The sequence below is a fragment of the Xyrauchen texanus genome, chromosome 37, assembly GCF_025860055.1.
Source record: "Xyrauchen texanus isolate HMW12.3.18 chromosome 37, RBS_HiC_50CHRs, whole genome shotgun sequence".
Taxonomy (NCBI): domain Eukaryota; kingdom Metazoa; phylum Chordata; class Actinopteri; order Cypriniformes; family Catostomidae; genus Xyrauchen; species Xyrauchen texanus.
This window is the reverse complement of record NC_068312.1, coordinates 36,816,522-36,831,145: the sequence shown is the minus strand read 5'-3', so window position 1 is coordinate 36,831,145 and position 14,624 is coordinate 36,816,522. Positions and strand designations below refer to the sequence as shown.

The 14,624-nt window shown below is 39.9% G+C and overlaps 1 protein-coding gene across 1 annotated transcript in view; it reads right to left on the bottom strand.

Annotated features, from left to right (window-relative positions):
* LOC127630598 (homeobox protein cut-like 2) overlaps positions 1-14,624 on the bottom strand; it is a 131,499-nt gene that overhangs the window by 9,152 nt on the left and 107,723 nt on the right. Inside the window, exons 15-19 of the mRNA XM_052108213.1 lie at positions 12,372-12,430; positions 12,236-12,324; positions 9,867-10,511; positions 4,641-4,739; positions 1,423-2,249 (exon numbers count right to left, since the gene is read on the bottom strand). Coding sequence (XP_051964173.1) covers positions 1,423-2,249; positions 4,641-4,739; positions 9,867-10,511; positions 12,236-12,324; positions 12,372-12,430 — 1,719 coding nt within the window. The remainder of the gene's footprint in view (positions 1-1,422; positions 2,250-4,640; positions 4,740-9,866; positions 10,512-12,235; positions 12,325-12,371; positions 12,431-14,624) is intronic.

The window sequence follows — 14,624 nt, the reverse complement described above, 5'->3', positions numbered from 1 at the left end:
AGTGTAGTCCGATTCCTGAACGAATGACTCTAATGAACCGGTTCTTTTGAATATACAGCATGAAACTCACAGTAGTACTAGTGTAGTCCGATTCCTGAACGAATGACTCTAATGAACCGGTTCTTTTGAATCTACAGCATGAAACTCACAGTAGGACTAGTGTAGTCCGATTCCTGAACGAATGACTCTAATGAACCAGTTCTTTTGAATCTACAGCATGAAACTCACAGTAGTACTAGTGTAGTCCGATTCCTGAACGAATGACTCTAATGAACCAGTTCTTTTGAATATACAGCATGAAACTCACAGCATGACTAGTGTAGTCCGATTCCGGAACGAATGACTCTAATGAACCAGTTCTTTTGAATCTACAGCATGAAACTCACAGCATGACTAGTGTAGTCCGATTCCTGAACGAATGACTCTAATGAACCAGTTCTTTTGAATCTACAGCATGAAACTCACAGCATGACTAGTGTAGTCCGATTCCGGAACGAATGACTCTAATGAACCAGTTCTTTTGAATCTACAGCATGAAACTCACAGCATGACTAGTGTAGTCTGATTCCTGAACGAATGACTCTAATGAACCAGTTCTTTTGAATCTACAGCATGAAACTCACAGCATGACTAGTGTAGACCGATTCCCACATCAATGACTCTAATGAACCAGTTCTTTTGAATATACAACATGAAACTCACAGCAGGACTAATGTAGTCTGATTCCTGAACGAATGACTCTAATGAACCAGTTCTTTTGAATCTACAGCATGAAACTCACAGCATGACTAGTGTAGACCGATTCCCACATCAATGACTCTAATGAACCAGTTCTTTTGAATATACAACATGAAACTCACAGCAGGACTAGTGTAGTCTGATTCCTGAACGAATAACTCTAATGAGCCGGTTCTTTTGAATCTACAGCGTGAAACTCATAGCATGACTAGTCCGATGCCCATACAAATGACTCATATAAGACAGTTCTTTAGAATCTAAAGCGCTTCCAGTGTAATCCGACTCCCTAACGAATGACGGCGCGAGTCTTTGAGTGTGACGAGTGTAATGTGTTTCCCGAACGAATGGCTCTGAGTGAATGAGTTATGACTTTCATCATGTCTAACTCTAAATTAAATAACAACTATTACTATATTATGTAATGTTGTTAGTTGGTAACATTAGTTAGAATTGCATTTTTTGTTTCCTAGTAATTCTTCCTCAAATAAGTACTAAATAAATTGTAAATGGAACCGTTAAGGAACGATTTGAAAGTTTGAACTGTGAAAAATTCCAATCTCTGCTGTTTAGACACACACACACACACACACGCACGCAACAAGATCTGATCTGTGTTTCCTTTGATGTTGACTGTTCACATGCAATTCTCTCCAGCTGTGCCGTTATTAATCCCACATATCCCACCTTCTCTCCGAAGATCCTCTGACAGATCCCATTCTTGGCCAGTTTCTCCTTCACCTGCCGTGTCAACTCGAGGGTGTCCACCTCGCGGTACATGTACATCTCGTACTGCTCTGGGGTCAGCGGGGGTACCGTGGGTTTTAGTGTTCGAGGGATGTAGGTGGGGTAATAGGACACTCGCCCGCCTCCACACGGAGCCTCTCCGCTCACGGAGGCATCCGGTTCCACCTTAATCTCCACCGGTAGTGCCAAAACGGGTTCGTCCTCCGGGGCCGACGCTTCCTCGCCGTTGGCAGGGCAGTCTCCGTTCTCCATCCGCGGCCAGGGTCGGGGCATCGACGCGTGACCCGTAGAAGAAGAAGAGGAGAGCGAGGGAGAGACAGAGGTGAAAGGGCGAGAAGTGACGCATGCTCCCATCATGACCGCGCCACGGTCTGCAGACCAGTGCTGATCGAAATACGTCCCCGCCTCGCCGATCTCTGACTTCACTTTACGGATGATGTTCTGGACGAATGCGGCGGGCGAGAGGACACTCAGAGGGGTCTGAGTGCTGCTTGTTGGACTGGACACACACGCTGGCACGGGCATGCCGTCTTCCTGTTTGATAAAGGGCGGTGTTGGGGGAGGCTGACCCTTGGCGGGATCTTGCAGGCCGAAACGCTCGCTGGTGGACACCCGGCCGCATGCCTCCATCTCCAGAAGGGCCTGCTGCTGCACCTGCATCTCTCGACGGGCCTGTTCCAGAATGCTCTTTATGGTTTCATCTGAACTACTGCTTCCTCCAGAGCTGTTACGGCCCGATGAACAGCTCATAGATGACTTACAATCACCTGTACAATACACAAACACAGATCAGATCACAATTCTACAAATATGCTGTGTAGATCTGAGGAATACGTTTTTAAAACTGTTACACTGATGTAAGAACATGTCTATTGCTTTAAACGCCTGGAACTAGAAACCAAATCGATTTTTTATGGCGTTCTGCAGCCTAATTTCCCAACGGTAACCGGTTAAAATTAAATAAATATAGTAAAAATAAAGTGGTCTGTGCAAAGTGTGGGTGATATACCAGATGAATTCCAGCAATGGAGGAAACGAGGAAGCTTGTTAGAAAAAGGTGTCCTCAACAATACATTTTATAAGTGGGTAAATAACATCTGGATTAACCGTCCATTTTTATTTAGTAATAGTTGTCAAAAAAGTCCTCAGCATGTTACAGAATGCCACATCCACTACGTGCAATTCGGCAAAGAAATGCGTGATGCATCAGTTTCCCTCAGAATCAACGGGTACTTTGATAAACCCTTTGGTTTTATGAAAAATGATCAAAACATAATAACACTATTAACTGGTTACCAGCATTCAAATCTAACGTTTTGACGTTATTTCACGATGGCCAGAGCATCATTTCAGATACGATGAATGGTCCGCTGGTTAGTCCAGTTATCAACGAATTATTCAGATGAAATTTACAGTTCTCAAAGACTGGAAAAAAGGCAATAAAAGCTGTCAGCAGAATTCAAGACCTCAGAAAACTCTTTCCAGAAGAACAATAACCAGAATTGTATCTAATGCAGGTTTTGTGTCTAGAAGAAGTGTTAAAAAGCCATCGCGGTCTCAGAAAAACATCAAAGACAGAATGAAGTTTCTGGCAGAATATGGAAAGTTTGATACAGAGATGTGTGGAGTATTGACTCATGATTTGAGTTGCATGGTGATGCTCCAGAGAGGTGTCTTCAAAGATCTAGTGAGAAATACAATAGTGAATGCATCTCTACCACAGTGAAGTGTGGAGGAAGAGGTGTCATGGTGTTGAGAGCCTTTACAGCTGCTGGTCCAGGTGAGCCGCTTCACTGTGAAAAGTCAACTAAGGCTTTAGAGTACAGGAGAATATTGCAGAAAGGCTTGCTTCCCACAATTGAAAAGTTGATTTCTAAAGAGGAACTATCACATATTATTTTGCTCCTGCCCAAACTGCAAAGACCACCAAGAAGTGGCTTGAGAACAAGTCCATCAGGCTCATGTTTTGGCTTGGTCAGAGTCCAGAGTTGAACACTATGGAGAGTATTTGGTCTCATGAACTGTTTGAAGCCATCAACATTGAGTGAAAAAACATTGACTCTTCTTTCTGTAAAAAGCTGTCTGAAAGATTACCCACAAGGCCTAAATATTTAAAGAACTTAAAGGGGAAAACTATCCCATACTAGGTATGCATATATTGCATATTTCCTGAACAGTGATTTGTGGTTAAGACCATTAAAAACGTCTAGAAATGTCCTCATAAACCACATTTATAGCATAATACCCTTGTAATTACCAGTTGTAATTGTATTGTAATTGTAACCTAAACAAAGCCCTTGTAAACCACTTAAACCTGCCCACACACACACACACTCTCTGACATCCATATCAACACACCCACACAATTTTAGCTGCATCATTTATTCAGTTGGCCTGCAGTGATCTATAATACAGTAAACAGAAAATAGGGGAAAGCATGTATTTGCTCCATAGGCTAAACATGAGAAAAATGGCGCCATCTGGTGGAAAATATAATTTTTTTTATTTTGAAGCCAGGGCTCCGGAATGAAAGTATAATATCATAGAATTCATTATTTTATTCTTTAATGGCACTGGGATCAAATATTGCAGTTTTAATGGGTTTCAATGGGGACATTTTTGTACTGAATGTCCTGAGTGTAACTATTTTGTGTACTATAGGTGTTTTATAGGAACTGAGGTTGAAATATCAAAATTCCAACAAAAATACACACCTATGGCAAAATGTATCCCGCTGGCATTAACGCAGTGAAAATGATCAAAAAACTCAAATTAAAAAGACAAAAATGTCCCGAAGGTCGCACAAGGGTTAAATATATGTCTGTCAAATTTCAGATGTCATAATAAAATGTATATTTTGTGGTGATCTGCAAAAATATACAAAATAAATAAAAATTATAATAAAAAAAGTTCCACGACTTCCACGATACATACACGTATTTTTATGTAATTTTTTTTTTTGTATGATGAATTTGAAGTACAATCACGCAAACCTCACATATGCATAGATAACCATATTAAATTCAATTTAAGTATGTTGTTTGTTATTGTGTTGGTATAAAGCACAGCGCTCAAGCAGTGTGTGATTCATAAAATGCCTTTTCATGTTTAAAATCTTGCTTTTCATCCAATATTCTGCATGTTTCTTTGTGCCACACCTCTCTGCGACTGGATCTCCTTCTTGGCCTGTTCTAGAATGTTCTTGATGGCATCGTCTGACCCAGTTTCAGGAGTTCGGATGCGAGGAGTGATGCTTCCTGCCAGAGAAAGAGAGAGAGAGAGAGAGAGAGAGAGAGGTGAGGTGAGTGGGCCGTTGATCAGAGTGCCGCTCCACAGCTTTGCGTTTGATTGCTTGATCAATGGTGGCCTTTGAGAACTGGCATCAAGTGAGAGTGCAGTAACACGTGAAAGCTTTACTTTCAAAGCTCAGAGAGAAAACAGAGTATCACAACAAATACAGGATCGGGAGGGAGTGAGGAAGTAGCGCATAAACACACCGGCGTTCTGGGACTGATAGAAACGTCTGAACAGGAAACCTCGATCGACTCATTTGAGGATCTGAAACGGTTCTGAGCCGTTTATAGAGATGAATCTTCAGGAAGTTCTTTGGGCCTTTGGGATTATTCAAAGTCAACTTGAAATGGTGTTCGCAACACATTTGACTTTTGTTATGTGATGCAAATCCGAGTGAAACAGGACGTTCAACAGGAAAAGCAATGTAGGGCGGGACTTGATTTTATCCGTCAGGAATTAAACGTGGTCTGTATGTGACACGTGGTTTGGCTGGAGGGAAAAGGTTGAATAATAAGAGGGCGTGGTGATGTCATCCATAAAGGAAAGTCATTTCTAAGAGGCACCACACGTTTTGAATAAACATGCGCAAATGAGTTGTTCACAATCAGCCCAGTAATGTTTATCAGGAAAGTAAATACAGTCAATTTTGATATGATATTGACTTTAATTGTAAAAAGCTAGCAGCGTAGCTATTTTATCCAACAAGCAGTAGCGACGCTATGCTGCAATGCTTTTTGGTCACATTGCTGAGCGAGCCGAGACCGAAACCGCCTCTCTTTCTCTCGTAAGAAGTGTTGGGAAGTCCACTGGCTCATTCAGACTGTTCGTCTAAATGAAGTGCATAAAATAAGCACGTTTAGCTTATATGAGAATTAAGAGGGGAAATGTGCTTATGTTAGAAGAACAGAACAAGAACAGATAGACGCTGACTATCACACCTGGAGTCGTGAGTTTGAATCCAGGTCGAACTGAGTGACTCCAGCCAGGTCTCCTGACCTAAGCAACCAAATTGGCCCGGTTGCTAGGGAGGGTAGAGTCTCATGGGGTAACCTCCTCATGGTCGCTATAATGTGGTTCTCGCTCTCAGTGGGGCGTGTGGTGAGTTAGCGTGAAGCCTCCACACATGCTAGGTCTCCATGGTAACGTGCTCAACAAGCCATGTGATAAGATGTGCGCATTGACGGTCTCAGATGCGGAGGTAACTGAGATTCGTCTTCCGCCACCTGGATTGAGGCGAGTCACTACGCCACCACGAGGACTTAGAGCGCATTGAGAATTGGGCATTACAAATTTGGGAGAAAAAGGGGGGAAAAGAAAAAGAAAATTGTTTAAATATAAAATCAACAAAAGCAAAGCCAATGGGCTATACAGCAGAAACAAATATTATAGGGTCATTCCATGTCAACAAAATTTAGTTTTGTATATATATATATATATATATATATATATATATATATTTTTTTTTTTTTACTGGTGAAATAAATACATAAATGACAATGAAAGCCAAAATATTAAATGCCATGGATCAGTATTTATTGAAAACGAACCAACTTTTAGTTTTCGGCCATTGAAAATGGGACAATTTGTGAATGAAGCTACATTGAGAGCCCTATATCTCTGGGATTTAACCATATAGGGCCTTACAAATAAAGATATAGAAAGGAAAGTTAGCTCTGAACCAGACTATAAAAGCATATATATAGAAATCCTTAATTCTTCTGGAGTTATAGGAACCCCAACTTAAGTAAAGACACCATTTGGCATATAATGCATCAAGGTGTGCTGATTTGAGTAATATCCCTAACTATCTCCAGTATTATTATCGCTAACAGAAACTAAATGAAAACATTTTAGGTAAATGAAAAAAAAAAAATCTATAAATATTGACATGAAAAATAAAATAAAATACTTTTCCATATCTCAAAAATGAACTAAAACAAATAAAAAATAACCTCAAATTTATTTCAGTTTCAGTTTTTGATGCACAGTGTATTATAGAATTTGAAACAGGAGTGGTGGTGGCGTAGTGGCTAAAACACAGGGCTGTTAATCAGAAGGTCGCTGGTTCGAACCCCACGGCCACCACCATTGTGTCCTTGAGCAAGGCACTTAACTCCAGGTTGCTCCGGGGGGGATTGTCCCTGTAATAAGTGCACTGTAAGTTGCTTTGGATAAAAGCGTCTGCCAAATGCATAAACGTAAATGAAACATTTACAATCTATTTTACAGTAACTACCTACAAACTAAACTAAATCTAATTATCATAGCAACAGATCCAATGAAAACACGTGCCGCAATGAAATGATCAGGAAACAATGAACGTTGAGTGATTGTCTATGGAGCCATATTTCTGCCAAAAGTAAACAAATAGAAAGTTTTCACACTTGTGAGTCATGTGACTTTTCAACCAGAGTCCTGATTTTCTCCCAAATGTGCTGAGCAACTTCCCCTTTTAAATCAGATGGCACATACTTTCACTAAGTTATGCCATTACTACATATTACATGGTAAAAACACCTTATATTCTATTACAAATAAAATTTAAATATGTAATGAATAACAATATTTTCTAGTAAAAAAATGTATTTTATCCCTATATTTTTATATGTTTCCTGATCAGGTAAAAATGAGAAATTTTCGACTAATAACGAGATAAAACGACCTTAAGGAACAATGTTTTTAGTCATCATAGCACAGTTAATTTAACTGATTTATAATTAATCTGCACATTTAACTGTAAAGGAATCTTAATAGCTTTATTCCTAAAGTTGTTTCCCGATAACATTGCTATTTTTGCTTTAAAGATCGTCTCACATTGAAGGTGTTATTTTAGGATACACAGCGCTTAGACCTGAAACCAGAAGATCAATTAATTAATCAAGTGTCTTAATATGGAGATTTGTACTTCAATACGATGCTGAGGCCCGTCACTGTATCTGTGTGCATCTGTGGTAACTGCAGAGTCAAGTTTTATTTGTAAAGCTCTTTTCACAACACATCGTTTCAAAGCAGCTTTACAGAACATTGTGCTGTAACAAAACATGAAGCTGTAATGTGTGTAATGTCAAAGTCTTCATTCTGCGGTTTGATAAAAAGACAAGACACAATAATGATAAAACTGTGTCACACTAGATGCATTTATCTCAGGCCACTTGTATAAATCCCTTATTAAATAAATGTTCAATAACTTGAATACGTGTTTAGACAAGATGACATGCATTTTTGCATTATTTTCGTGTTGATGATTCATACTGCTGGACGTATTGCCGAAAGTTTCGTCTGTATTTCAGCACCTTTGTATTAGAAGCTCCCATCAGGGCCGTCATTAGGGCGGTGCGACCAGGCCCCGCCCTTCAGAGGTGCCCCGCGCCGATCGGTTCTACCACTCTTAATTTTCTCTTAAATGTCCCTTTATATTTGCAAATCGCTTTCTGTTTGTTTGATAGCCGAGTTTTCCTTTGCGAAGCAGATTGCGTTTGTTTGCAAAACGTTCTATTTCTTTGTTTACTTTTGGCAGAAATATGGCTCCATAATCGTGTTTGTGGCTGTCCAAGCTCCGAAAGCACACATAAAAGCACCATTAAAGTCGTGCATAACACTCGTGCCTAAGATTTCAATTCTTCTGAAGCCATATGATAGTGTTGTTTGAGGAAGAGCGCACCTGACATCAACGATGTGGGCTGTCAAGAGCTGCACGCCAGATGAAAGTTTAAACAAGGCAGGAGAAAAGCAATTTTGCACATCGGTTCTTATGTGTATTTTCACGTGTGAAAGTGAGCGAGATATGAGGATGGGTCAGTCTTCCGCGCCCCTTGCAATGCCTCCGCCCTCCACAGGGAGCGCACCACACTTTGAGAACCACTGCAGGATCCATGCCATTTCATATTTAGACTTTCATCATCATCATCATCATTTATGTTTACTTTTTACATTCAGAAAAAGATTTCTGAAATTTGGTTGATATGACAAAACCCTATTAATATATGAGCAAATATTTCAAAACAAATTAGAACCAAAAAATTTAAAACCACCATATAACAAAATTAATATTGAAACAAGAAATAATCATATTAAAATACAAGATTCTTCTTTTGATTTTGGGGTGAAATATGTTTTGTGAGATGTACCCTTTAATAGTCTCCTTAAGGGGCGTTCACACTAGACATTGAGCAAGCAATTATTTTCCAGACAACACAATGGACCAGGATATGATGTCACATGGGAGGGCTTCTGCCAGGCCCGGATCTAGAAATGAGGGCAAAACATTAGGGGGGCAATAACCAACGACTGAGGGGTGTTGAGGGGGGGTTCTTCCGCAAGTGTGTCTTCCACGAGCGCCGGTGTTTTTGATGGTGTTGCGCGAATGATTATCCAGCACACTTGCGTTATGGTTGACGCTATGACGCCAAGTGTTTCACCTGCAATTAGGGTGGCATAGGGAACATTTTGGGGAGGGGGGTCAAAGCCCTCCCCAGGATCCCCCTAGATCATCACAAATAAAAATATTAGATAACTGTAAAAATAGATTGACTACTCACTTTTCAGCAACAATAAAGCATGCAGCTTTTAAATCTGCTTTCTTTGTATTGAGCCAAGAGGTCAGTGTGTGACGTTTCGATCTTCTATCGGTCATTCGTTCCTCTTGTCATAAGGATCCGCAGTTCAGAGTTCTGATATGCAGCGTAGTACTACATTTCTTTGCACAAGCTTGCGTTTCCGGTCTTAGGATGCATTTGAATGGGCGTGAATGAAGCATGAGGTGTAGTGTGAGCACCCCCGTTAAGGTTAGGGAATACTTTGTTTTTCTGCGAGCCATTCTGTTTCATGCGTGATGGGGTGCTCTAGCAAAAGTATATTCTCTTGACCGCGAGCCCATATGAATGTGTTCGATGCATATGACTCTTTTGAGCAACAGATGACGTACAAAGATGCAGATTGTCCGCATGTCTAGAAAAACTGGGCTGCATGTGGACAGTCTGCACGTACTGTACTGATAACGAAATGTGTCGCATGCACGGTGCACAAGACATCGGAAAACCAAAGCATACTTTGGCCTTTATACTTTTTCTGGTTTGGTTCAGTCCACTCACCTCGCTGGCGAACCTGTATGGTGCGTAAAGCCAGAATGTTCTGTTCATCTGACAGGAACTGTTTCATTTTGATGAAAGGCTCTTTGCCCTTGACCGTGAGCTTCCTCCAGGGCTTGGGTCGGGCGAGGATCTCGCTGACCGACCCCTGTGAGAGGCCCAGCACATAGTGACCGAACACTCGCTGACCGATGTTGTGTTTCAGCAGCTGCTCTTTGATCTGAAAGGCGATTTCTGCTGTGTCCGGCTGGTCGTCGTCTGCTCCGCCTGAGCTACCATTCTCTGATTGGTCACTTGGCATGCCTGTCTCCATGGCGACAGGCAAAGAAGAGTTCTGATTGGCTGACATGAGAGCAGCTTTGGCGGCATAGAGGGCGGTGGGGAACGCCATGATGGAGGCGCCGTCTTTCTTAAAGAGGGGCGACAGGAGTTGCTTCTGCAGGAGTTGATCTGCTGGAAGTTTCTCGCCCGAGCAGGGTGACACTGAGAAGGGGCGTGGCAGTTCGAGGGCAGAGGAAGGTGTGTCGGTGTTGGTCGGGTCTGGACTGGAGGAAGTGCAGCCATCTATGGGCAACGTTCCTGGAGGGGAGGAATACGACACTGCGGGGCGACCCATGCCCTTACTGGAGTCCTCTGTGCGACCCTCATCTTAACAGACACAGATAAATGATAATGATGCATGAATGTAAATTTGTATTTAAAGGGATAGTTCGCCCAAAAATAAAACTTCTGTCATAATTTACTCACCATCATGTTGTACCACACCTGTATGACTTTCTTTCTTCTATGGAACACAAAAGGAGATTCTATGCCGAATGTCAGTCTCAGTCACCATTCACATTCATTATATGGAAAGAAGATAACATTAAAATGAATGGTGACTGAAGCTAACATTCTACCTCATGAACATGTGTTCCACTAAAGAAAGGAAGTCATACAGGTTTGGAACAGCATAAGGGTGAGTAAATGATGATAGAACTTTCATTTTTGGGTGAACAATCCCTTGAAGGGAAGGCATAAATAGCCAGAGTTTAAAATGTAACATTTCAAATTATACAGATTTTAAACATTGGAATTTTTTTTTCCTGTACCAAGTAAATAAGCATCGGTTAAATAAGCATATTTTGCTCATATAGCAAACACAATTTCTTATGTTTCATTATAAATACATACCCAAAATATAAAATGTATTTTAGTTATATTTTAGTTATAATTTCATTTTTTTTTCTTCACATTTTTCTCCCAAATTTGGAATGCCCAATTCCCAATGTGCTCCAAGTCCTCCTGGTGGCGTAGTGACTCGCCTCAATCCGGGTGGCGGAGGACGAATCTCAGTTGCCTCCGCGTCTGAGACCGTCAGTCCGCGCATCTTATCACGTGGCTTGTTGAGCGTGTTGCCATGGAGACAAAGCACGCGTGGAGGCTTCACACACGGCATCCACGCACAACTCATCACGCGCCCCATCAAGAGCGAACCACATTATAGCGACCACGAGGAGGTTACCCCATGTGACTCTACCCTCCCTAGCAACAGGGCCAATTTGGTTGCTCAGGAGACCTGGCTGGAGTCACTCAGTACGCCCTGAATTCGAACACACGACTCCAGATGTCATTGTCAGTGTCCTTACCCAAGCCCCCTTTCTAAATTATAATTTAACAGGATTATCGAGACAGAAAATAGGGCGTGTCTTGAATTTATCCATTGGAAATTGACTGGATCATGAAAAGTGGTCTATATATGGCAGGTGGTTTAAGGGGAGGGGCTAGAAAATAAGATGCCTTGGTGACATCAGCAAAAAGCAAGTTATTACATTTTAATGAAAGATCACACAAACATTTTATTTGTCTTTGGAATATCATGCACAAATTAATAATTCACAAAAATAAGAACATTTATCAAGACTTTTGATTTCATGTTGACTTGAATGAATACTGGTACATCTAAAGAGATATTTCCTTACCACTGTTGTGTAACACTCTGACTTTGTCCACTAAAAATTTGTGAGAGGGCAAAAAGGCATCTTTGTCCAACTGCAGGGCCTCTGCGTTTTTTGCTGAATCCTGCTCAAACACACACACACACACACACACACACACACACACACACACACACACACACACACACACACACACACACACACACAGGCAGTTCAAATCAGATGAATCTACATTATAGATGCCGCTAGTGAGGCATTCACTCGCATCGCTGTGGAGTTTCCTCATTGACAAGTGCAGACAAGTGAAATAAAACACATCTGATTTTGTGGAGAAGTTTATTTGAGGGGGGTAACAGTGTGTCAATATAATGCAGAACTGTTAAATAAACCTCAAGCACTCTGCAGAATGAACACTTATTAGTTTAGGTTTCTTACCTGTGAGGAACTTCCGTTTGCTGATGCCAGCTTCAAGGCTTTCAGGATACTGCAGGAGACACATATAATTCATGTTAAGATACTCCTTACTAAAAACAAGGCCAGTTATCATAATCAGAATTGTGCAGAATTTTACCTAAGTTCTGTTTTAATCTCTTCATAGTCCATCTGGGACTGAAGTTTGGCCTCAAGACTCTGTAAAGACACCAAACAAGAAGTTAGTTATGTCAGGGTTATTGACAGATACCAGAAATGTTTTGCTTTGTGAGTAGCAAAAACAAATAACACACCAAATGCACAACACCAAAAATAGAGTCGTGGTTTGATGCATCTGCACAACATTAGCATGTTAAACATGTCTATAACAAGGGCAAGGCCCATGACAACATAATTGTAAAACTGCTTGCTTTTTCATTTAGCTTAAAAATGCCATTTGTCAGTTAAATAAATTGTAAGCATTGACAGGTTTGCTGACAGTGAAAGAATCCTTGTAAATGTTGTCTTCACTACAACAACACACAGACAGACAGAAATAGAATGAACAATAGATACATAGAGACAGACAACTGGACAAACTAACAGACAGATTAACGAACAAACAAACAAACAAACATTTGATAGAACGAATGATGGATGGATGTAAAAACAAATAGATTTAACTATTGAACAAACAATAGAATGAACCTTATAACAAATGATAGAACATGCGGTAGAACAAACGAACAGACAAAAGAATTAACAAACGATAGAGGAATGATATAACAAACAATAGAATGAACACTACAACAAACAAACAATAGAAGGAGCGATACATAAATAGAACAAACAACTGGACAAACTAACAGACAGATGAACGAACGAACAAACAAACAAACAAACATTTGATAGAACGATTGATGGATGGATGTAAAAACAAATAGACTGAACTATTGAACAAACAATAGAATGAACAATAGAACATAAGATAAAACAAGTGGCAGAAAAAGCAATAGAACAAACGATAAAACAAATTATAGAACAATGGAATGAACAATAGAATTAAGGAACGATAGAAAAATGTAATGGACAATAAAACAAACAATGGAAACGAGCAACAGATAAACAGAACGAAGATGCAAACGAATGGTCAAATAAAAAATAAAGGATAGAAAGAGCGGTAGAACAAACGAGTGAGAACAAATGGATAAATTAACAAACAATAGATTGAATGAACGATAGAAAAATGATAGGTAGATATAACAATAGATAGACCTAGAGAATGAATGATGGAACAAACAATAGAACAAATATTAAAATGAACAGTAGAATAAACAAACGATACAATGAGCGATAGATAAATAGAAAGAATGGCCTGATGAATGAACGGACAAACGAATGAACAAACAAATGAAGAAATTATAGAATGAACAGTGGATGGATGGATGGATATACAGACAGTTATATATAATAACTGAACAAAGAATTAAACAAATGATAGAAGGAACATGGATGGATGGATGGAGGGATGGATATAAAGACAGAAAATATAATACTTGAACAAATTATAGAACGAATGAAAGAATGAGAGGTAGAGCAAGCAATAGGACAAGTGATAAAACAAACAATGGAACGAACGAACGATAGGATGAATGATAGATATGTAGCAAGAACGATAGATTGAACTATAGATAAAACAAATGATAGAACGAAGAGAACAACTGAACGAGCGACAGATGACCAGAACGAACAGACAAATGAACGAACGGACAAACCAACAAAGGATTGATAGAAAGAGAAGTAGAACAAACGAACAACAGAACTATTGATACAATGAACGGATAAACAAACAAACAATAGAACGAACGAACGATAGATCAAATGATAGGTAGATAGAACAATAGATAGACCTAGAGAATGAATGATGGAACAAACAATAGAACAAACATTAAAACGATCAATAGAATAAACAAACGATAGAATGAGCAATAGATAGATAAATAGAACGTATGGCCTGATGAATGAACGGACAAACGAATAAACAAACAATAGAACAAACAGTGGATGGATGGATATAAGACAGACAGATATAATAATTGAACAAATGATAGAACAAACAAAAGAATGAGAGGTAGAGCAAGCAATAGGATCAAAAGTGATCAAACAAACAATGGAACGAACGAACGATAGGATGAATGATGGATATGTAGCAAGAACGATATGTAGATAGATCGAACTATAGATAAAACAAATGATAGAACGAAGCGAACAACTGAACGAGAGACAGATAAACAGAACGTACGGACAATCCAACAAAGAATTGATAGAAAGAGCACTAGAACAAACAAACAATAGAACGAACAACAGAACGATTGATAGAACGAACGGACAAGCGAACAAACAATAGAACGAA